Consider the following 24,716-nt stretch of genomic DNA (forward strand, 5'->3'; position numbering starts at 1 on the left):
ACAGGAGGTGCGTGATAGACTAAAGGGTTGAGTTGTTTTTATATAGCCATATCTGTTTGTTTTTAGTCTTTATTGTTATATGTTTGTATATAGTTATTTTGTTATTAATGAAATGAATAAATGTCTAAATAAATAAAAATAAATAAAAATAAAAACTAATCCAGTGCAAATAGGGCTAAAGACAAATATAGACAATCATAAAGGATGCATACAAATTGAGGTTTAAAAACAAAAAAAAAACAAGTGATAATAAAATGGTATTAAAAAGAAAATGTAACAAAAAAACAGCTAGGTTGTAAGGCGGCGTAGGAAACTAAAAACAAGAACAGTAAAACACAGCACACATTATGTTCTGGAGAATTCTCAAGTTAAAGCAATAACTTTTGTTTCTTCTCTGTGCTTGTATTATTTCAGGTGCTCGAGTTAACATGCTGCACAGATGGGGAGATGAAGGACTGAGTTCACGTTTCTCAACACGGAGTGTTTCAAAGGTGTTCACAAACACAACCCTGCCACAATACAGTTACTCACATCAGCCTTTCCATCACGTGTGCTGCGCCCCTTGTCCTCTCCTTTTCTGTGTTTGGAGGTGGAGCTGCTTTTCGTGCTGTGACTCCCCTCTTTTCTGCTTCCGTTCGCACTTGACAGCAAGCTGGAGGACTGACTGGCTGTCCCCTTCCGATTTGGATGGTCTCCCTTAGATGTCCGCTGAGGACCTGACATAGACGGAGATGGGACAGGCTCCTCTTTCTTCTCCAAAGGCCGCTTTGACCTGGTTACATGTGAGCGATAGCTGCGTTAAGCACACTAACATTTAAATGGTCCTGTTTACCCGCAGCGCAACATCTGAGATAAAAAATATTGACATTCAAAAGATTAAATATTAACGCTAAAAGAAATTCACAACCAAGAGAAAAGCAGACTACAGAATGAAGTTTATTAGCAGGTGTGGCTTTAAAGGGTTGAGTTGTAATAAAAAGGCCACATCAGTGAGCTCTTAGGCTGCGATTTGACTTGGCACAATAAAGGTTAATGGGTTTATTTTTCCATTTGTTTAAAAAAGGCATAAAAGTTGTATTTTTCCATTACAAAATAAAGTGCTGCTAAAAGCACAGTGAAGGCCAGTGTTGAGGGGAACCATATTAAGACCAAAAAAAGAAATACGCACTCTTTACTGCTGTTTTTATGATGAGATAGAGACTTGTCATCTGACTTGAATCGTTTACTCTCCAGCTTTGTGCCGTCCTCGTCATTCTAAGGATACAAGAGAAAAATAATATGGTTAATGGACTGTAGCATCGTTCTTTCTGATCAAGATACTCAAAGCACTTTACAATACAATCTGTGTCCTCATTTATCCATCATACAGCGCTCTACTATATCTATACAAAGAATAATCCGTGCTTTATCACATTCAGACACCGGTGGGACACACATCAGAGGCAATGAGGGGTTCAGTGTCTTGCCCAGGGACACTTCTGGTGAAATCGAACCCCCAACTCTTGCATTGGAGGACAACTGCTCTAACCACTCAGCCACAGCTGTCCAATTTATACACATTTGCATTATCGGTTGGTTATATGGATTTAATTCATTTTCTCTTAAGGCAAACTCATTAGTATAATACAATATGATATCTGGATCAGCTATATTTTTATTCTGGGTAAAAAAAAAGAAGAAATCTAATGGACATTAAGAAAAAAAAAAGAATCTCTGAAACTGGCTCTACCTTATGTTTCCTCTTGGACTTGCTCTGCTTACTGAAGTCCTTGCTGTCTTGGTCTTGAGTGTCTTCCCGCTCCACTTTTATCTCTACAGGCTCCTTGTAAGGCCGCCCTGGGATCCTCGACAGCAAGCTGAGATCTATGGGGAAAGGGAAGGAAAGGGAAGGGTTTAATTTGGTCCAAAATAAAGAAAAGCTGCAGCAACACAAACAAGCACACAGAATAAAGAGACTTTAATGTTATTTTAGGACTGAGCAGTTTTGACTAACCTATCTTAACGAGCAACGCCTGCTGGTGAGGCTGCCGTATGGGGTAGTGCTCTTCAGGTTCACTGAGAGGAGACAGCAGCTCTTTCTCTTCCACAGGAGAAAACACACACACGGGGGTCCTGATACTCTCTGTGTATTTGGGCGTCTGTGACGAGGAGAGGATGCTGTCATTCCCCTCAGAATCTGACGATGAGGAGTCTGTACTAATAATTTCACGAGACTGCGGAGGCTTGGTCTTGCGTTTGTCTGTAGGGGTGGTAACGGTGGCCGCAGAGGGCCTGGGTGAGGATTTGGGCTCTTTTTTGATGCTTGGCTTCCGGGAACCCTTAGTGGCAGCTTTGGGTTGGTGGGGAGGTATCTCTGGAGCTGGCTCACTCTCCACTTTTAGACCCCCTTTTGGTTCCTCCACCACAGGAAGCTTTTCTGATTTTTTAGGCTGCTTTTTACCCACTCGGTTCCGAGGATTTGTGCTGCCGTTACTCTGGGCGGGGGATTTCTGACGGCCGCCCTCTGCACCTTTTTGCGGCGCTCGCAAGTCCCTGCTTGGAGGCGGCGCTGCCCGGCTCTCTTTTTTACATTTTGACGGGACGTTATTGTCTACGGGGGAAGCGGGAGAGAACTTGGTCTTCTTGAACCAGTTGTCCAGCTGCCACTTGTTGGCCATGGGTTGCTCAGGCTGAGGAGTACAGTAAAAGACTACAATTAAGACACTGTCTTAGAGAGCAAACAGTAAATATCACTAAAAAGCTAAGGAAGAATAGTGAATATTTAAAAACACTTCCACCACTGTAACAAATGAGCCCTAAAGTAGTGTTATAGCAGTGCACGAAATGATGAATATACAATTACTTCAGGAGAAGCAGGTCGTGGGTGCTCGTTAGCTTCACTGTCAGTCGTGCTGCTTTCACTCTCGCTGTCAGAGCCCGAGCTGCTCTCTGAGCCGCTGTGGCTGCTGGAGTCATCCCTGGATGGTTCAGCTGCTTCGCTGTTATTGCTGTTGTTAAACAAACAGAGACAAACGGTGCTTCGAGTCAAACAAACAGCATAACCGACTGTGTTACACATGCCGAAAACAATTACGTTGAAAGTTAGAAACGCCTTTTTTAATGTTGTATTCAAGCAGGTCTAGAGCTTTCAGTATAACTAAATAAAGTGCTATGTGTTGTCATCACTGTATGTTCCCATACAAAGACGAAACTGACTCTCTGCACTGAACCCATCGCACCTGGGATACACCCAGGTGGAGCAGTGGGCAGCTATGTAAGCACCCGGGGAGCAATTCGGGATTAGGTGTCCTGTTCAGAGACACCATAAGATGAGCAATGACCGGGGATCGAACCAAGGACCTTCGGGTCCCGATTCAGCTGCCCTGCCCCAACACCATCTTGGTCCCCATGGTCCCTCATTTATTGCGGTGGTTATGTTCCAGAGAACCCCACAGTAGGTGAAAATCTACTGCAGGGGTATTATGTCAGTGTTTCCCCTAGATAACTTGCCATGGCGAGGCGCTCATTTTATCCATGAGTGCTGCCTTGAGCTTTTTAGCTAGCGTGCTTGTACAGGCACGCAACTAGCTTAGTGCTACGTCAGCGCCGATGTGGGTGGTGGTTCGGTTTGACGCGCAGTTCGGTTGGGTAGGGGGGCGCCCTGCTTATATAATGGTAGGAGGAACACTGTATATATACATTTAAGGCTTTATTAACCCTTCCCACTCTCTTATAAACATATGCTCTTAATAATTAAATAATAATAATTAAATTATATTCAATAATAATTAAATTCTTAATAATTCAATCTTAATGTCAATCACTACCTGCACAATAACCTGTCACACAACCTGTGTAGTATATGTTCATGTCAATCAAGTTATCAAGTTAATGTCAACTACTTCTTGTTTGTTTGTTTGTTTGATTGATTTTTGTTAGCGAGTCGAATCGGTTCTTCCCATCCTGAGCATTTCATTGTACTGTTAACCAAGTGTTAACCTGCATGTGACAAAAACACAACTTCAACAACTTGGACTTAAACACTGGCGATTGCGATAAAGATGATAAATGAATGTACAGTAGTGCACAGCAGGTACAGTACACACAATATAAAAAACTGGGTTTAAAAAAAAAAAACACCATAGTGAAGCCGTAAAAAGTGAACCGCAATGTAGTGAGGGACGACTGTACTTATCTTTCAATTTGAAATTTGTTAGGTTATAAAAGAGTATAAGCTGTTTATTGATTCAATATCTTGTCAAAGTAAAACACCTGGCAGCAATACTGCTAGAGTTTTGTGATTTCACTTGAAAGATCTTACAACCCAGTCTATGCAAACTCTTCTAAAACGAAAATATGATTTTTATTCAAACAGAATTGACAAAGAAAAAAAAAAAAATCACTTTCCTTAAAAATCATTTAAGTAAATCGAATACTTTTTAAATAAATTTAACCAAACAAACATTTTACTCTTTGCACTTCACCTTGCTGACGTGTTCCTTGAGGCATTCTTGGCATCTTGTTCTCCATCACTGTCTTCACTGCTGCTTACTATCAAATCTTCTTTCAGCATACTGGAAATACAAAATGTAGACCATTTCAGTTAAAACTGTATTATTGCTGCAGTTTTATGTTGTAGATTTTTATTTTCAGTAGGCTTCTGAAGTGCAAGATATTTGATTTTTGTGTTTTTTCTCTAAACTTCATTGTGAAGTAATGCAAGGAGAACATTAATCATAAAAAATGAAGCCCTTACGTGGGAGGGTCGCTGCAGTCTTTAGGCTGTTGGCTGCTGGAGCTCTTAGATGAGCTGCCTCTCTCTGCAACAGACAAAGGAGCATGTATAAATATATATATCATAAATGTGTGTATATTCATACATAACTAAAAGATTAGCAAAAATAATTTACTGTTTTACATGCAGGATGGAATATGAAGTATGACACTCACTGTTTCCACTTGAAAAGGCATGTGTATCCTGATGTAAAAGGAAAAACAATAAAAAAAAAAACTATCACTTTTATGAAGTAGTATTTTTATTCTTTCTCAATCATAAAATCTATCAAGTATGTTAACCAATAAATAGGATTTATGTTAGTAGCACTGAAGTCAGTTCACTGACAAGTTCAAATAAGTCAGAAAGTCTCCTGATTGTTAAAAACAAAGTTTGGATGCTGCATGTGTTATATAAGCAAGGTTTGTGTGCAATAAAAATAAATATTTACTTATTAATCCATAACAACACAATTGTTTGATTCAGTAACAAACTTGCTGGCTTAATGCTGACCTTGGTGGGGAATGGAAACTTGGAGGGTTCGGTTTTGCAGGGAGTGTGGATGGCTGTGAGTGGAGGGGGCCACGACTGAGTCATTTCCTGTATTCAAAAAAGAAAGGGGAAAAAATGTGGAGATCAGGTTTGATGTTGAAATATTTCTCCTTGGCTTCTTTCTTCACACTCCTAATGCACTGCTAGTATGACAGTAGATCTAGTGTAGAACAAAAAAAAAAAAAACACATACCTTCAGAATTTCATCAACACAGTTTGGATCACCGGAGCCCTACAGACAGAAACATGCTTAGCAGACATGTTCATAAGCATAACCCCAGTACAACAGGTGAGAGGTGGCTTCTATTTTCAGTGTGACGCGTCATCCGAAAGGCCTTTTAGGAGACCTAAGAGTTCATTCAGCTCATGTGTAACAAGCAAAGTTTTTCAATAAAAAGAAGTGAAGCATATGGATACAATGTGTATTTAAATTCAAATTACTGATAACTTCAGATGTGGTTTGCACACACAAGGTGTGTCACTGAACTTTGAGACTTGTTTAATTATTGCTCCAGTTCATGGTCATCAAGAGATTCTTTTCAGATGTGCGTTTAAAGCAGTGGTTCTCAAACTGGGGTTCCCAGATCCCTGGGTGTCCGCGAGCCAGTGCTTGGGGGTCCGGAAAATAAATAAATATATATATATATATATATATAGTTTGTTTGTTTACAAGCATGTAGATGTTTATCAACCTGTTAAAATACACCAAAATGCAGGAAATCAAATCTACTTTTTTCAACATTTTCTGGTGGAGGACCCCCCAGACCAACCCAGCCCCTATTTGTGTTCCAGCATTGATCAGTTTACAAATTAAGTCCTGTTACTTGGTGTGACTACTGCTGTTATAATTCTGTTCAGTTTTATGTAAAGAGTTTTCTGTAATATTATGAAGAAGTTCTAATACATTTATGTTCATTAAGTGAATGGGTAAAGTTATAAATTGGTTTTTGATGCTGTTAATTTTCTCAAAACTGTAATTTTTGGAAGTTGAAATTAAAAATGTTGTTAAATGTGTCTTGAATGAAAAATACCCCATGTTTAAAAACATAAAAATTGTATTAGCACTATTAAAGAACAGGTCTTAAATATGTATGTTACACAAATACTTCCATTGCATTAAAGAGATAAATTGAAGACAATTATTTAATAAATATGAGGGTTATGAGGGGGTCCCTGAACCCAAAAAGTTTGAGAACCCCTGGTATATTGTATTGGTATTTATACTATTAGTGCTTAGTGTATTTTTAGTTAACGTTTTTCTTAGTTCATATCTTAGATCTTATTACTGTTTTTCTTTTACATTTTATACTTCTGTTGGATGTAACTGGGATCCCGTGTACACAATTTTGTTCCACCTCATATACCACATGTGGCATGACAAATAAAGAACCTTGAATCCTTTATTAAGGAGGCAAAACAAAATGCATCCTACAGCTGAAGCACATAAATTAAGCCCTGATGCAATAATTAAATGGGCACCTAACTGTTTACAGACAAAACTTTTAACTGATAAACTTTCAGTGCAAACTAAACTCACAAAGCCATTGCATGTTGATTCATTTTGAACCTTAGAAGACTGATGTCCTTTAGATTGAGCCTTACCTCTACAGGCTGTGAGGGGATCTTGAGTTTGGTTAGCGAAGCCTTGCCGTTGGGCTTCACATCTCCTATGGTGCTGCTGTGTGACTGTCCGCTGTAGCTTTCCATTTGAGAACTCTTAGCTTCTGCAGTTTCTTGCCCATCCATAGGCCGCACATAAGCTGTGGGCTTTTGCAGCATGGAGTTGGGCTTGGACATGAGAGCAGGAGGAAAAGTCTGACTCGAGTGCTGCCCACTGGAGAAGGTGGTGTGAACCCGTGAAGGGGAGTCCCAGTTGGCCTCTCTGTCTCTTGGAGATCTGGAACGATAGCGCTCCTTGCCGTGATGCTGCTCGGTGGACAAGGAGCTCCGCGAGTGGCTGCTGGAGGAACTCAGAGAACCCTTGGCCGGACTTGATGTGTGTGACTTTGAATGATCTGATCCTCCGCTGTGTTTACTTGACTTTTTTTCTCGCACTTCACCTCTTTGGCTACTGTTGCTGCTGCCGCTACTGCCGCCGTTGCTCCTCTGGCTGCTGTGTCCACCAGGGAGTCCAGAGCGTTTCTGGGATTGGGATGAAGACCCACTCGCTGCTGGGCCAACAGGAGTCCACTTACTGCTCTGGCTCCCACCACCACTACCAACACTGCGCTGGTCCCCGCCAAATAAAGGCGGGCCAGATTTCTCTTCAGAGGAAGACGAGCTGTTCGAAGGTTTCCCTCCGAGCTTTGGAAGTGTGTCACCAATGGGTTCTTTCATTTCGTCGTAATTACCCAGCATGCTCTGGATACGATTCGACAGTTTATCTTCTTTGCTGACCTGAAGAGAGAACCCACAGAAGAAAACTGAAATTATAAAACACAAACTGCAGGGACAGATTATATATATATATATATATATATATATATATATATATATATATATTTTTTTTTTTATGTGTGAGTTTTCTCCGGCTACTCCGGATTCATCCCACAGACCAAAAACATGCATGTTGGGCTGATTGGTAACTAATTGTTCCTAGGTGTGAGTGGTTGTTTGTCTCATTTGTCTCTGTGATGGACTTGCACCCGGTTCAGTGTGTTCTCTGCCTCTCACGCAGTGACTGCTGGATATGGGCACCAGTGACCCCACGACCCAAAAAGGAAGAAGTGGGTAAAGATGATGGATGGATGGATATATTTTTATCTCTTAATTCTAGATTTAAAACAATTTACTGACAAAAGAAAAGTGTGAGAGGCCCCATCAGCCACACAGAGTCAGTGTAAACTGAGCCCAGAATAGTTTAAACTCATCTGAACTAACAAACGGGTCAACCCACAGTTCCAACACTGAGGTTAATCAATCACTTTGAGGTTCCAGTCAACCTGGTTGCAGCCTGTGCAGAGTCTCCAATTTCAAACGCAGTCTGACACCTCTGTTTAGTTTGACAGATTTACACTGAGGGTGTGGAAACACAGGCAGTTAGCTGCAGCAGGAAATGCAAGTGACTTGGTCACAACGTGTACTCTACTACCTCCTGCTAGCATGGTCAGGCTCTCGTTTGTGGATTCATTTCTCCTCCAGCTCACCGTTTCCAGTTTGTAGTGTGAACATAAATAAGCTTTATTTGAGCACATCTAATTCCAAATGAACAGAAAAACAAGATGCTGTATAATGTTTTCATTCAGGTTTATCACTAAAAGAATACAATTGGTAACTGATTTGTAACTCCAAGCAAATTGATAGAAATGTTTAAATTAGAAGCACTGTAAACAACACTGTTTAGCAAAGAATCTGTTTACAAAGACAAATTACAACACTGTGATTGCAGAAAAATACAGGCATTTTGAAGTTTAAAAAACTGAATGCACAAATTATCTACAGAGTTGTGTGCTGTGCTCATTTTATAGCACTTTTGTAACACACCAAAAAAAAAAAAATACAAATACTAAAAACTTTCTCAAACAAAATGTTTTTAAAGCCGAAACCTAAAGTAACTTGTAAAACATTAACTTGTTTTAGCTTGGCAGCAGCAACTTTCATTAGCCAGGAATAAACGTTTATAAACAATTTATTCAAACGTAACACTTAGGTAGTAGCACAGTAGCACAGTTGGTAGAGGTGTTCGCGCTCGGCGAGAAGGTTGCCGGATCAAATCCCGGCCGGGGCCTTTCTGGATGCATGTTCTCTCTGTGAATACGTGAGTTTTCTTGGGGTACTCCAATTTACTCCCACAGACCAAAAACATGCATGATTGGCTGATTGGTAACTCTAAATTGTCCCTAGGTGATAGTGAGAGACTGAATGGTTGTTTGGCAGCACGGCGGCTCAGTGGTTAACACTGTTGCCTCACAGCAAGAAGGGCCTGGGTTCAATCCCCGGTTGGACCTGTGGTCTTTCTGTGTGGAGTTTGCATGTTCTTCTCATGCATGCGTGGGTTTTCTCCGAGTATTCCGGTTTCCACCCACAAACAAAAAACATGCATGTTAGGCTGCCTTCAGGCCCAGGCCTCCCTCGCAAAAAAGATCTGTGATCTCAGTGCGATTTGCCTTGTTAAATAAGGTTAATAAAATAAAATTGTCTTGTTTATCTGTATGTGTCCCTGTAATGGACTGGAGACCTGTCCAAGGTGTACTCCGCCAACAGTGACTCCTATGACCCAAAAAGGAAAAAGCGGGTAAAGATAATGGATGGATGGATAACACTCTTATAAGAATAATACACTTATTACCATAGTGTTTATTTTCTTGATCTTTGTGTTTACGATGCAGTATCCTTTGACACATATTGTGCCAAATCATTTTTTTTCTCTGTCTCCTTAGATCTAGGCGCAGTTTGTTTTACAGAGCCTTCTTTGTACAAGTTATTCTTGACTTCGATAGTAATCTTTGATTCCATATAGTTGGTACAGAATTGTGATAAAATACAAAATTAGATTATTTTCATACAAATAAAACTTATGGGATAACTTAACAGTGTTCATTCCAAGTAGATGAATAAGCTGTGCAAACTTTGCACGATAAACATGCTACTGCTGCGCTGGTCTACATTTGAGAGGCCACAGTTGCAGCTGTGTGCACACATGGTCTTCAATGCTGTAAACTTCTACTTAGTGGAGCATGACATTCAGAAAGACAAATGTACACTTACATAAAACTCACACAAGCTGTAGAAAAGAGATAAAAAGTACAGAAAGCTTGCCATTACAGCTTGCTTTTTCCAAATTCAATGTGCACAGTGTGTATACACAGATACAAGTTTCTTGGAAAACAAACAAAATGCAGAGTAAAATTGTTTGCAGCACGTCTTTCTCATTGGTAAAGGTCAAGGACTTTTCTGTCTTTAATGTCAGCTTTTATTTTTCACTTTGTTGTTGTCCAAACACACACACATACACCTCTGGTGGCTTTTCTACTCCCAACCTGTCAGGACACATTCCTCACTGCCTCTTTGATGGCTAAAACTAGCTAAGGAGAGGAGCCACTTACAGCTGCTCAAATCTGGTTAGTGGCAAAGATTAGACCAGTTCAGAGAACCTAAATCCTTTTTAAGATTAAATTGGCTAGCAGGAGCTGGCTGGCCTATATCTGCGTCTGTGAGCACAAGCGTTAGAAAACGGAGGAAGTGCAGCTAAGAGATCGTGTCTTGTTTTGTTTACTAATAACAGCTGTGCGACAAGACAGCAAATCAAGAACTTGAACCATCAACAGACTGTTTTGGATTTTGTGCATTTAGCTAATTACTAATAGTGACACAACTGGGTAATTTTATTCTTCAAACCACACATAAGTACCTAGCACTTCGTTATAATTTACATAATGATTTACATTTTTTTCATTCAACCTTTATTTAGACAGGTAAATCCCATTGAGCTTCGAGGACTCATTTACAAGACAGACCTGACTGTACATTATGTACATGTGTGTGCATACATGTACACAATAAATACAAATGTGTACATACACATTTACATATGATTTACATACTGTTTTTGTGCTAGTCCTTAGCGTATTCTTAGTTTAGCATATTTCTTAGTTCACATCTTAGATCTTATTACTGTTCTTCTTTACAATTTATACTTTTGTTGGATGTAACTGGGACCCTGTGTACACAATTTCGTTCCACCACATGTACCACATGTGGTGCGAATGACAAATAAAGAAACTTTGACTTTGACATAACTTCATGCTCTGCAAGTTTACTTTTTTTTTTTTTAAATGTGTTAAATCATTGAAATAAATAAAGATAAAGAAAACACAACCAGTAAACTTTCAGACTAGTTGAAACAAAACATCCTATCCTGATGCTGGTGAAGATTCTCAGTCATCCAGGACATGATGAATTCAAAAAGCGTTCAATACAAAAACAACTGGACAAACAAATAAAGTCCAGTTGTTTTTGTATTGAACGCTTTTTGAATCCTATCCTGATCATTTTATGTTTCATAACTCGAACAGTAAACAAGAACACAAACAATGCTGCACATCTATAAAGACTTCTGACGGTGCAGCGTTCACTTCCTGTCAGAGTTGCATATTCCTCATAACAGATCAATGACATGCCAACTGTGAATTATACTTTAAACAAACTTACAACTTTATAGGGTTCAGGGAAGAGGGGGGAATTAGCTGGAAAGGCCTCTCCTCCTCCCTGTTGGATTTCTTGATTTCTCCTTTCTCTTTCTTTCATTCGGAGCACATTCCGGTCCTCACGGTTCATGTTGCTGTTAACACAAACACAGCAAGAAAATCAGCTTAACCCCCCCCAAACAAACAAAAAAAATAAAACAATAAGCAGACTGTGTGTGTATATAATAGCTAATCAAGACTAGGCTGCATTGTTCAAGTGAGACATTTATACGGTTAACCCAGCATCTACAAGAAAACAAGTCAGCAGCATCCAAAAAAAAGTCAAGACTTATATTGTTTCCCTGAGTACAGCATTTGATTTTTGTAAGCTTTTATGTTGGTATACTTCAAAAAGAAACCATATAAATCATAAATAGAGATAAACAGAGATGACTTGAAGGGAAAGTAGGCTCTAATAAGCTTAGTTTTGTCCATACACCATACAGTGGCTCACTTCTACCTCTAATAATCCTCCTCTACAGATCTTTAATGTAAGTTTCCACCACAACTAAAAGTAGCAACAATAATTATTATGGAATTCACAAGTAGACAAATTTACTAAAATACAAATGTAGTAAATATTTAGAAACTGTGCATTTTCATTTTTTTTAATTTTTTTTTCATTTAGCCTTTATTTATCCAGGTTAGTCTCATTGAGCCACGAGAACTCATTTTCAAGAGAGACCTGTTTAGGGAGCACATGGTGGGGGTTAAGGGCCTTGCTCATGGGCCCAGAGTGGGGCGAATGAGGGTGGGGGCAAGTGTGGGTGTTTCACCTACCCCACCCACAATTTTGATGTTGTCGGGGCCGGGGCGTGAACTGGCGATCTTCGGATCACAAGCCTACCTCTCTAACCTCTGCGCCACCACTCCCCATTTATTAGTATTTGTTGTATGGTGGCATATTGTTTATAAGCAGAAATGTGAAACTTTTCTGAAGCCATGTACAAAAAAAAAAATCTGGTATTCTGGTATATCACCAATTCATAACACACATTTTAACAGGCCTTTTGACCTTATAATTATTTTCCATATGAGCATCATCTGCAATGCAAACACAAAGGCAAAAAGTAATTTTAACGCAACACCCTACTTAGAAATTATACTGAAACCAAAGCAGTGTTTCCCCTAGACCAGTTCCCATGGCGGGACGCTCGTCATATATCTCTGTAGCGGTGGGGGGGATGAGGACGAGACGGAGTCACGTATGTGTTGCCCGCCTGCTAGTTTAGTGCTATGTTGCTGCCAATTTTTATCGACGCCAGAGTAACGGGGGGTGGGGGAATGGGGACGGAGTCATCACATATGTGTTGCCTGCTAGCTTAGCTACATTGCTGCCAGTTTTTAATCGGGGGGGGCGCACATCAGTATTTAGCGCTATGTTACTGCTGGTAATTGTTGGGAGCGTGGGAAGGTGCAGTACGTCAGTAGCATTTTTGCTAGCACGTTTGTATTGCGCCCAGCATGAAATCAATACCAACAAATGTCGGGAGGGGGGTTGGTAGGCGGAGCGCTCGGTTCTGTTAACGGGGCACCCCACTTGGGGAAACACTGCAAAGAGGAACTACAATACCATTATAAAACTGTGCCAATCAGTTTTAATGACATATGGTGCTTTGCCACAGTTTCTACACTCATCGGTTCCACACTACACTGCACCAGTTAAGGCCCGGTCCACTGCCAGTACCCACTCCGGTTTATGGGACCACTTAAGAGCTGGTGCAAGGAGAATAACCTTCACAATAATGTGAAGAAGACGAAGGAGATGGTCGTGAATTTCAGAAGGAACAAACACACCTACCCCCCTGAACATAGGAGGATCTGTGGTGGAAGTGGTCTCCAGTTACAAGTACTTGGGTATGCACCTGAATGACAACCTCAGCTGGGGCAACAACACTATCAGCCTTATCAAGAAAGTTCATCAGAGACTCTACTTCCTCAGGGGGCTGAGGCAAACTGGTCTGGGAAGCTCAGTCCTCACCACCTCCTACAGGTGTGCAGTGGAGAGCATCCTGTGCTCCAGCATCAACGTGTGGCATGGAGGCTGCACAGCTGCAGAAAGACAAGCTTTGTAGAAAGTGGTGAAGGCTGCACAGAAGTCTGTTGGAGTCCGCCTCCCCACCGTCACAGACATTTACACCTCTAGATGCAGGAAGAGGGCTACCTGCATCATGAAGGACCCCACTCACCCAGCACACTCACTTTTTGCCCCGCTCCCCTCAGGAAGGAGGTTAAGGTGCATTAAGTGTAGAACCACTAGACTGAGGAACAGCTTCTACCCTGAGGTTGTTCCTCATGAATATCTAACCAGGATAATCACTGTGAAAAATCACATGTTGCTGCTGATCTGTTTCATGTTGCTGCTGATCTATTTCATGTTACTGCTGATCTATTTCATGTTGCTGTGTTCATTCGTGCTCACCTGCTCACACAGACTCATGTTCGTGCTGCTGTTCAGCGTATTGTTTTTTTTTTTAATGCCATTTGCGCTTAACATATTTTTCAGTTGATGTTTTTCTAAATTCATATCTTAGATCTTATTACCGCTTTTCTTTTACATTTTATTGTTGGATGTAACTGGGACCCTGAGTGCACAATCTCGTTCCACCACATGTACCACTTGTGGTGTGAATGACAAATAAAGAAACCCTGACTCTCTGACTCTGACTATTTGTGGCTCAAGCGAACTGCTCCCAGGTGACGATTTCAAGCAGAAGCCGTTGATTGACCAACAGAGCTATGTTACAGGATGACCTGTCCAGCACATACATGTCAAGTCTTACAGAATTTCCGTAAATTGTACGGATTTTCCCCATTTTTCATGACTACGGACCCACCCTGCTGCAGCAGAATACCTGGATTCCACCAAAACACAAAACACACAGTGATTACACAAAACATTAACAGCTTGCATGAAATGAAAAAGCCTTCAGAAAGCAGAGTTTTCAAAACAAGACATTTTCAGTTAGGTACGTCATCTACTGGTTCAAATGCTCAACTTGTACCTCTAACTATGACAACAGTAGTTTTAAGGTGTAGTGTGATTGTGCAGCAACTTCCAGAAGTCCTCCACACTTACATACGACAAACTGATGTTTTTGATCTTTACAAAGTGTAACTTAAAAGATTAAACTGTGAATACAGAATGAAAAGATTAGACACAGGAAAGCTGTGCTAGAGATGAAAAAGGCAGAAACACAGAAGTGAATATTTAAAGCAAAGAGTTTATTGTAACAAACGGCTCCTAATGTCATTTATCATGGCAAGAAACTGCAGTAGTTGGAGACAAAATCTTACTAATATTTACACAATGCAACTTTTTAAAACTTCTGACAGCTGGCAGAGGCTGCTAGAAAATACGGCCATCTTTACAACTACTCCAGCAAAACTTCTAACTCATATAAAGATAGTCTATGGGTGTTTTCATACCTGATAGTCCGGTAGACTTTGTTCTATTGGGGACCAATATTCATAACATTTGTTTACATTTCAGCTGGTGTGGTTCGCGTTTACATTGCACTGAGTTAGTCGAGCCAACCTGTTCCCCCCTTCCCCTGTGGTGGCGCTGCACCAAGAACTACTGAAGGAAATGACACGAAAACCTCTGAAGAGGACATTTCATTTTCTGGACATAAAAACAAAAACGGAGTGGCATCAAATTTTAGTGGTTTTAGGATTTCTGTTTTGTTATTTTTCAACAGGGCAGCACGGTGGCGCAACTGGTAGAGCTGCTGCCTCTCAGCAAGCAGGTCCCTGGTTCAAACCCCGGTCCAGGGGCCTTTCTGGGTGGAGTTTGCATGTTCTCTCCGTGCATGCGTGGGTTTTCTCTGGGTGCTCCGGTTTCCTCCCACAGACCAAAAACATGCATGTTAGGCTGATTGGTAACTCTAAATTGTCCCTAGGTGTTGTGAGAGAGTGAATGGTTGTTTGTCTCGTTTGTCTCTGTGTGGCCCTGTGATAGACTTGCGACCCGTCCAGGGTGTACCCCGCCCCTCGCACAGTGATTGCTGGACATGGGCACCAGCGACCCCCGTGACCCAAAATGGAATAAGCGGGTAAAGAAAATGGATGGATGGATGGATGGATGGATGGACTCAGCATGAGCGGGAGAATGTTGTTTTTCACACAAGGTGGCTGATGGCTTCGTATGAGGGAAGAGAAATGCGTGTTTGTTTGCCCTGCACTTCCTGCTTTTGGAGCGATCTCCGGTCCGCTTGCATTCACACTGCATTCGAACCGCGCCAGAGTTCACTTCAACCGAATCGAAACCTACATTGTGGACCAGAGTTCGCTTTATTGGTCTGTATCAGAGTTCAATTGCGCATTCACACCTCCCCAAACGAACCGGACTTTCTAGGCAAATGGACTAGAGTTCGATTAAAGCGGACTAAACAGGGGCGGTGTGAATGCACCCTAAGAACTGTGGAAGGAGATAGCACAATGTGAGAAGACCACATGGAGACACAGGCGGCTCTCCGTGGCTGTGCTAGCCGGGAGGGAGCATGCCTCGGCCGGACAGTGTACAGACACGTCCTCTACGTTTGCTCAGTATTGTGAACTGTTTGTTGAAAAAAGGCAGTAATCTTTTTTGTGACAAATATGCACATGCCAATCAGTGTTTTCTATCTCAGTCTGCATAAAAAGTTGTCTGGTTGCAGTAAGGGAAGCAAAAATATGTACAGGGAAGGAAGAGTGGAGACCCTTAGGGAACACAGGGGTTCCCAGGAGTTTTACATTGCAGTTTCTTGTAGAAGATAGAATCGTCATGCAGAAAAAAATGTTTCACAACAAGAGACGACCGCTCGACTACTCATGGACTATGAATCCAGCTTTACTCAAGGTTTAAAGGTCACAGTCATGATTAAATGCCAGAGAATTAAGCTAAGATCGTCTTATGCTGAGAAGTGACAGAGTTATAGCAGTTTTGGTCAAACCTTGTAAATGATGTAATGCACAATCTTGTGACATTGTTAGAACTTGCAAGATGTGATCGCACTTGGGGAATGTGATGAGAATGACTCCGCAACCAGTACTAACACACAAAATGTAGCTCAGCATCTGTAAAACTAACTGAATTAAATCCATTTATTTATGGCTAATTTCAATAATTTATGGTGGCCATCTCAAATTGTGGTAAGCCCAAAGGGTAATCAGTTGTATATGTACATCCAATGATTACGTACGTTTTGAAAGTTCTTTTAAAAACTGTTCAATGTTCCATATTAGATATTTTACTAACAAACAGACAGGACTGACACAAACAGGCATAGCCAAAGTTGAAAAAAATATTTAAAAAAATGCATTGAGCACAATGCACTAAATTTGAACTAAATATGTTTAAAACTGGCTAAGCTATAGCTATTTCTGCATTTGATAAGGTTGCTTTTCTGTGGTAGCCATCTTGAAAAGTGTTAACAGCGAAAGTTAATCAGTTGTATATGTATGTCCAATTATACATTTTTCACAGTTTCATTAAAATCTGTCTTGTTGGTTCTTGAGATATCTAGACAACCCTTCAGAGAAACACATACAAGCACATGCAAGAGCAAAAACACGAACGCCTCTTGCCTTTGGCAGCAGGCAATAATTAGTAGATGTACACAGAAACTGACCCACAAAACTAGAATAGGTGCATTTCTATTAACGACTGAATGGAAGTTTTTAACAAGTTGGTCAGTGGATACGTAAAGAACTCGTTGTTTTGATGTATGGCACAGCTACAAAGCAAGACAAAAGTATTACCAAAACCAAATGCACAACAAAACACTTTTCATAATGATAATCTTACTACAACTGAACTGACCACTGATTACCTATTACAGACATCACATGGTCATGACAGCTAACAGTGCAGATGATTTACTAAAACCATTTTCAGTAAACTCTACCTAATGATAGTCATTCTGTCTACTTTACCACACAGCTGACAAGCACAAGCTTTCATTTGAGGGTCTTTCATGTTATAAATGCGGTGTGGTAAAGCAAAAAGCACTCTAAATAAGACTACACGTTTTTACTGGTCAGACAAGTAGTGAAACAAACAACATACCAATACTGTTGTTACTATGTCATGTACATTAAAATGTGAATAGTCCTGTTGAAGTTGGTGGGGAGTGGGAGAGCTTGTCTGAAAGATACATCGTTAGCACATTAATCAAAGGACCCAGGCAGCAGGATCCTTTGTAAATGCTACTCAGATTTATTTTATCCACAAACTGACCTGCTCTGTTGACTCCGAGTTGAGTGGGGGGGAGACATTCTGTCACACTGAAGTACATACAGCTCAAGAGGAAATCCCTGCATGCAAAACTCAACTGTCTGTTGCTGGTTTCATCCAGCTAGAACAGAAACGTGACAGCTAATAAATGTTTGTAACTAAGTACCAGTTGTCAGCTATAGTTTTGTACCTTTCAAAAATCAGAATGACAGAGGGTGGGGAAGAAAAAAAAAAGTAAGTTAAAGTGGAAAAGGAAATATGCAAGATTACTCTGACCTTATTTTATATGACCTTAGCGGAAGATGTTTCACTTCCCATCCAGTTGTTTTAGTTTTTTAACCTTTTTTTGATTGGTCATGACCCAGACGACTAAGAATGGGACACCAGCATACTGTGACCTTAGTATGATGGAAAACACCAAAGTACCTTTTGAGTTTGAATAAACAAAGTATTTAATATAGTCAAACTGAAATTGACAACAAAGAACGACCAAGCCGGTGACAGCCTAAACTTGACACTGAACTTAATTCCTGATTTTAATCTGTTTTTTTGTGTGTGCATATAATAAACATATCAAGCTAATTAAATATATAAAATGTCTGTACCAACATGTTATACTCTGAAAGGGTGACAAAGGGAGTCTTGCCAGTCTTGGTCATGGATGTCTTAAATTAATTTAAATGTGTTCGTTAGAGGATGGTCGTCACTTCCTAGCTTAAAAAAAAGCTGTTTCCCCCCCCAAAATGCAGTAACCAAAACTATCTAAATTTAGCCAATATTTACATGTACTCTTCAGATAAAACCACACAAACCTTCATAAAAGATCACTTTGTAGATATCCAGACTAAGCAAATGGTAATTTCTGTTACATAATTTCTGTTTTTAAGTTAGACAGTCAGATCAGGTGAACTTTGACTTGGAAATTTGACCAAGCCTACATGAAAGGCACAAGTCCTACTACATGTATCTAATGACTAAACAGTAAAGTGGAGTATCTACTTTGTTACAAACATACATAAAAGCTTGCAAATCACTTCTCACATGTTTAAACAAGATTATTATTAGTGTGTAAGTATTGTAGTGATTCAACAGTGTGCCATGTATAAAAGGTCAAAGTCTTTAGAGTTGAGAAATTACCGGTAGTTCAGTTTATACCTAAATTAATCAGCGTGTATGTCTCATTCTACATAACAGCCACAACTTGTGTGAAATACAAGTAAAATAAGAGCTGATGGTTATCTGTGTATTTATGAATATAGGACTGGGCCTCTGTAACGCAACCATTATGAAATGTCGTCCAAAAAAATAGATGAAAACCTAAAGTGTTACTTGGTTATATAAAAAATTGTGTGTTTTATTCAAAACATATCTCAAGATATACGTAAAACAACCAACTAGTTTAACATTTCTTACCCTGACTGAGAGGCCATGGCCCCAACCACTGAAACATTGGAAGGAGGAGGGTTCAAATGATCTTCCAGAGACTCACAAGTATCCTTGTCATGGCTTGTTAGCCTAAACTTGTCCACCAACTTCCTCTTATGAAAACAACCTGTTCCCTTTTTTTACTAAATGTATGTACAAGTGTCCAGCTGGAAAAGTGCAACTAGTTTTCTTACTCGACTAAGTGTATTTCCTTGGAGAGGAGACAAATCTGACTTGGGGAGGGGAGGTGACTGCTTGTTCTGGGGAGATACCAAGTCGACAAACGGCAGGGGTAAGTCACATGCTAAGTAAAGTCTAGAGGCAGACGCAGCTTTTGTTTCTGTGCTGTTGTTCGGAGTTTAAAGCATGAATGGAGAACAAGCGAGCGGAAAGAGGCTGGGGGTGAAAATGTATGTGGACGAGTGTGAGTAAATGTGAACATGATAGAAAAAATGAATTTAATCTCTAAATTTACACACACACAAAAAAAAAACTCAGTTCTGTTAAGTTGTATGACTCATCAGAAGGAAGCCTGGCATGAACACATTTAAAAATCTGTATGTCTTACCTGAACATGGTAATTATACTGATGGTATAATGCCATGGTAAATATATTGACAAAATTAAATTATAGTGAACATGTTAAAGTTAAAACCTAAGGAGTAAAGCAACAAATAATAAACTATCAATTTAAATAAATAACACAAAAGTAATAAATAAGATTAGTTATAAGGTAGGCTCAGAGGTCAATTAAGAATTTAATGTAAAAAAATAAATAAATAAAGCAAGTGGATCCCTGAGAGAGGAATGAATCTCACCTCTCTCTGCAAATGGCACTGTCCGCCTCCTCCCATATAAGGACATGTTATTTTACACCACAGGCCCTCTCCTCTACCTGACGTCACACACTTCCCCCCAATCAGAGCTCGTCTTTTCATCAACAACGTCCCTCCCCCACCATGCCCCAAGCTCAAGGCAGAGCAGAGTGAAGGCTGTTAAAGGAACAGTACGCAGGTTTCCAGCCTACTGCTTGTAACAAACATGGCACTTTCATCAGCTACGCACCATGATGACACACACTGACAAATGTGGCATCACCACATGTTGCAAGAGTGTTCATCTACTGCAAAGATGGATGTTAAGCATTTGACTGTTAGTTTTGTATAAATGTGACTGCTTTATGCTGGTGAAGATTCTCAGTCATCCAGGACATGATAAATTCAAAAAAAACGTTCAATACAAAAACAATTGGACTTTATTATTAACAGAAGATGTTTCGCTCCTCATCCGAGGAGCTTTGTCAATTCAAAGAGCAGTGAGTGAGGGGTTCAGGTTATAAGGAGTGACTGCTTTATGTTGTCAAGAAAACTATGCTAGAAAAAAATATTGTTCCACATCTATACTCCACTTTGGAAAATCTGTAAATAAAAAAATAAAAAATATATATAATTTCAGTGTTTATTTACAATATGTTACCAAAAAATATATTTTTTTTTAAATAATCATGTCATTAAATGATGAATACTAGACTGTTTACAAAAGATTAAAGAAGGTTAGAAGGATATGTTTATGAATAGGCCTGTCGCAATACCAAATTTTGCTGGACGATTGTCTCAGAAATTATTGCGATAAACGATAATATTGTTTGAAATGTGACAATTAGTAGTTATTTTCAAATTTAAGAAGAAATGTTGGTTAATTTGTTTTGAGTGTAGTATCTTTTTTTGACCACCGGATGGCAGTATAACACTATGTGACACAAAGGATGGCTAGTGCAGCAAACAGCGTGTGTCTCAAAAAAATGGGAGGGAGGCCCCTTGACATGACATGGGTGTCTCTCCTTCCTTTTTTCGGTTCTCAAAATGGTGGACACTTGATGTGGTTTGAGCTCTTTAGCATAGCATTTTTCTACACAAAGCTTTTAATAAAAAAAAATCAGTAAACAAGTTTTCAGCTTCTTTTTGCAGAGAAAATCAACTGTTAACACGTTGCATTTAATTAGTCACAAGGTGCATAAGGTAAAATGCAATTGAAATTAATAAGGTTAATAATATCTATCATATTAGGAATCAGTCACTGCTGATCGCTTCTTAAAGGGAAATCAATCTGATCGTGTCAATGAATGAATGAGACTGTTGCACTTAAATTACTTTGCTTTTAAGAAAAAGTCGAACATTTTTAGTCAGGAAGCGCTTTCTTCTTTGGTAATAACGTTCCTGAAAATATGCTGATCAGTCATATCCTGTTATGTGTCAGCCTCAAACCAAAAACAGCTAGGTCAGACTATATTCAAAAAAGTTGTTTCCATCCCACCTGATCACATTAGGTCTAAAGAGCAGACAAAAACAACCTTATATTTCAACCTCTTTGTACAACAGCAGTTTTTTTATTATTATTATTTGCATTAATAACAGAAAACCAGATAAAAAATATATATATTTTAGGGATGCACAATATTAGATTTTTGGCCGATATCTGATATGACGATGTGTTAAAACTTATTTGGCCGATAACCGATACAGATATTCTTAACACCCCCCCACCCCCCACCTACTTACAGAGACTACATCGCTTTCTCTGCTGTGGAATTAAAATACTACATTATTCTGCATGGTCTTTGTCAATTTGGCCTGCTAACAAATGCAGCTGCCAAAAAGGAGCTGAAAATGATGTGACACTAATATATGACAAACACACAAACACACACACACACACACATATATATATATAGATAACTGCACCTTTTATATCGGTGAGTTATTTTGATGGAATGGCCGATGTCAGATATTTAACTTTATCACTAATATCGGCCGATACCGATACCATGCAGATAATATTGTGCATCCCTAATATTTTATCATTGATTTGAAGGACAGTGTTTTATTTAGATTGAAAACAACTCCACTTTTCACAGCCGATACGTTTATACTCTTGAGAAAGTTTACAACAAATGTTATAAAGCTTAAACATTACGGTTGTACATCCACAAAAACAGTCATCCATCATGAGTGTTTTGCTGCATCTTGTGTAAAGTAATGGGTTCAGATTGGCAGTCAGCGCCACCACCTCTGGTGCTTTTTGAAGCAAACCTGCTGACAGCAGGAATTCCAGAGGGAGCGTCCGCCCGACTGATGTCAACTTTCCTCGATAAGCAGCTGTTTGAGTCATGGGGAGTTTTCCCAAAGATAAAAGCAGCACAAAAAAAAAAAAAACTAGGTAGAAATTGAGACTTTTTGCTACGACAAAAAAAATTTCAAGAAATTTATGCATGTGCAAAAAGAAAACAAAATTAAAAAATGGCTTTTTAAAATGGTATTTATTTGTGCCTTCAGACAAAATTATGAATAGGAAAACATGACCTGTGTTTCTACTGTGATGTTAAAACTGCTTAAATTATTTTTAAGGCAGATTTAAAACATTGGAACAAGCTCAATGGCTGAAATGCCTGCACTCATAAAGCACTCAAACTGAGGGAAAAAAGGAGAACTTTTAACATCTATTGTAAATGTGCATTTACAAACAAAATTAACTGATGCGGTAGCTTCTTCCATCTGATACTTAAAAATCTGTTCACCGAGTTTACTTCTGGTTTTTATCTAGAAGTCTCAGACAAAAATAAAAAATAAAAAGTTACAATAAAATAACATTGGTCTAATTAAAACAGTTTCACTGGTTGCCAACTTGACCTATGTTGTGACTCAAAGCTCTGACACAGAGAACACATTGTGCAGGAGACTTTTTCTGCTGCTTTGTTAGTGAAACATGAAACATCTCTGCATAATTCTGATATAAGACCGTTCACGCTCATCTTTATGGATGCCCAATTTGTTGAGCGGCATTACATTTTTAGTGTGATCTTGATCTTCTACTAAAGTCTGTTTAAATTTTAGAAAATCAGCAATCACTTTTCTTTTTTGCAGTGGCATTGCTTGAGTATTTAAAGATCAGGTTTTTAACTAATTTAATGCAAATAATTTCAAATTATTTACAAATAAATCCATACTGACTTGAAACACGCACTTTAACTTATTGTAACAAAAGATGGTAACACCTTCACCTCGTTTCTAAAGTCCGCAACTTTTAGCTTTTATTAACTACATTTATTTACCTAAAATTTTACCCAAAAAGTCAAAATTGCAAAAAAAACATATGTACCATACCAGTAAAAATTCCCAAATTTCACAAACATCATGCTGGTCAAGCAATACTGTACATCTGCTGATGTGTTTGATAAATTTCTTAATCTCTTGTATGTTATTTAGCAGTGTAAAATCTTGGCAAAATAAAAACACAAAAAAATTTAAATTGTTTTACAAGAACACACCATGCTGTAGACTTCTATTTAGATGCTAAAAATGAACCACGGCACTCTGGATAATTATTGTGTAAAAGGGAGTTAAAAAAACAAAACAATGTATACCAGACAATAAATAATTCTGACAATAGTTGTTAACAGAAACTTTAAATTGACAATATCATTAAAAATAAGCGGTACATTGATGTTCCCTGTCGTTGAGGGATTTGAATAGTGAATAATTAAAAGTTTTCAAGATGAGTGTTTTCCTGGACTGGAATTGAACTGGGAATGGAAGTAAACCTTAATGTTTTTTGGTGCAAGATATTAAGTGTGTATGTGTAGTCTTGATTGTTCGAAGCAGCACAGTGACGGATCCTGTCGAGTGGAGGGAGCAATTTTATCCACAATCGAGTGCAATGGCAGAGTTAGGGGGTGGACATAATCTTTGGCTACCCCAAGGACCACCCTAATCATTTGAGGAAACTGTACTTTTATGAAATATAAAAACTAGAAAGCATAGTTTTATCAAATGATTTGGATGGCTGGTATGTATCCATCTTGGATTTTGATTAGGGATGCGCCGATCTACTTTTTCCACTTATGATACGATATATAAGGTTTAGTGTCGGTCGATCCCTATTCGATTCCGATCCGAAATAGGAAAAACTGTGCTGAATTCTGTTCAACAAACTCAGCGTGCTGTTTAGGGTGAAATCTCTGGAGATGCTTGATTAAGTTGGAAGTTTTAGTGACACCCCCTGGAACCGTCGCTGTGCATGTATTGCACATAGCTGTCGAATGTGTTGGCTGAGGTAGTGGGAAATAGTTCCAGATGGCTGATCCTTTCGCTCGCTCCATTTTGAAAACAATCTGCGATGAGTTCGCTAGCGTGTGACGTCACTCAGAGCACAAAGCATAGAATTAGAGTGAATAGATCTGCCCAGGATGGATCGGTCACATTGTCACGGATACCCGATCCAGAAGTTGTTTTCATTTCGATATCAGGACCGATCCCGATATTGGTATCGAATGGTGCATCTCTAATTTTGATGTGGCAACCCAGTTTTCCAAAGGGACCTTTCTTACGCCAAGATGCAGTAACACACCAAAATGGAAGTTGGCACGTTGCTTATTTTCAAGTTATCCAGCTCACAAGACGACAAACAGACAAAGGATGTTTAAAATTCCCCTCAACTCTGCAACGGGATACAAAAAATAAATAGGATACTTATTATTTGTAAAGTTCATTCCAATTCTTACGCAGCACATTCAGCTTAAGATTGCAAA

The 24,716-nt window shown here is 39.3% G+C and overlaps 1 protein-coding gene across 1 annotated transcript in view; it reads right to left on the reverse strand.

Annotated features, from left to right (window-relative positions):
- Window positions 1-24,716, reverse strand: part of aff4 (AF4/FMR2 family, member 4) — a 44,063-nt gene that overhangs the window by 10,290 nt on the left and 9,057 nt on the right. The window contains exons 2-13 of the mRNA XM_037687891.1: window positions 11,456-11,585; window positions 6,908-7,702; window positions 5,499-5,537; window positions 5,267-5,353; window positions 4,930-4,957; window positions 4,736-4,799; window positions 4,464-4,553; window positions 2,843-2,987; window positions 1,994-2,669; window positions 1,730-1,863; window positions 1,169-1,254; window positions 532-772 (exon numbers count right to left, since the gene is read on the reverse strand). Of these exons, the coding sequence (XP_037543819.1) occupies window positions 532-772; window positions 1,169-1,254; window positions 1,730-1,863; window positions 1,994-2,669; window positions 2,843-2,987; window positions 4,464-4,553; window positions 4,736-4,799; window positions 4,930-4,957; window positions 5,267-5,353; window positions 5,499-5,537; window positions 6,908-7,702; window positions 11,456-11,581 (2,511 nt within the window). The 5' untranslated portion in view covers window positions 11,582-11,585. The remainder of the gene's footprint in view (window positions 1-531; window positions 773-1,168; window positions 1,255-1,729; window positions 1,864-1,993; window positions 2,670-2,842; window positions 2,988-4,463; window positions 4,554-4,735; window positions 4,800-4,929; window positions 4,958-5,266; window positions 5,354-5,498; window positions 5,538-6,907; window positions 7,703-11,455; window positions 11,586-24,716) is intronic.

Source organism: Nematolebias whitei, chromosome 14 (genome assembly GCF_014905685.2).
Source record: "Nematolebias whitei isolate Nwh7 chromosome 14, NemWhi1, whole genome shotgun sequence".
NCBI lineage: Eukaryota > Metazoa > Chordata > Actinopteri > Cyprinodontiformes > Rivulidae > Nematolebias > Nematolebias whitei.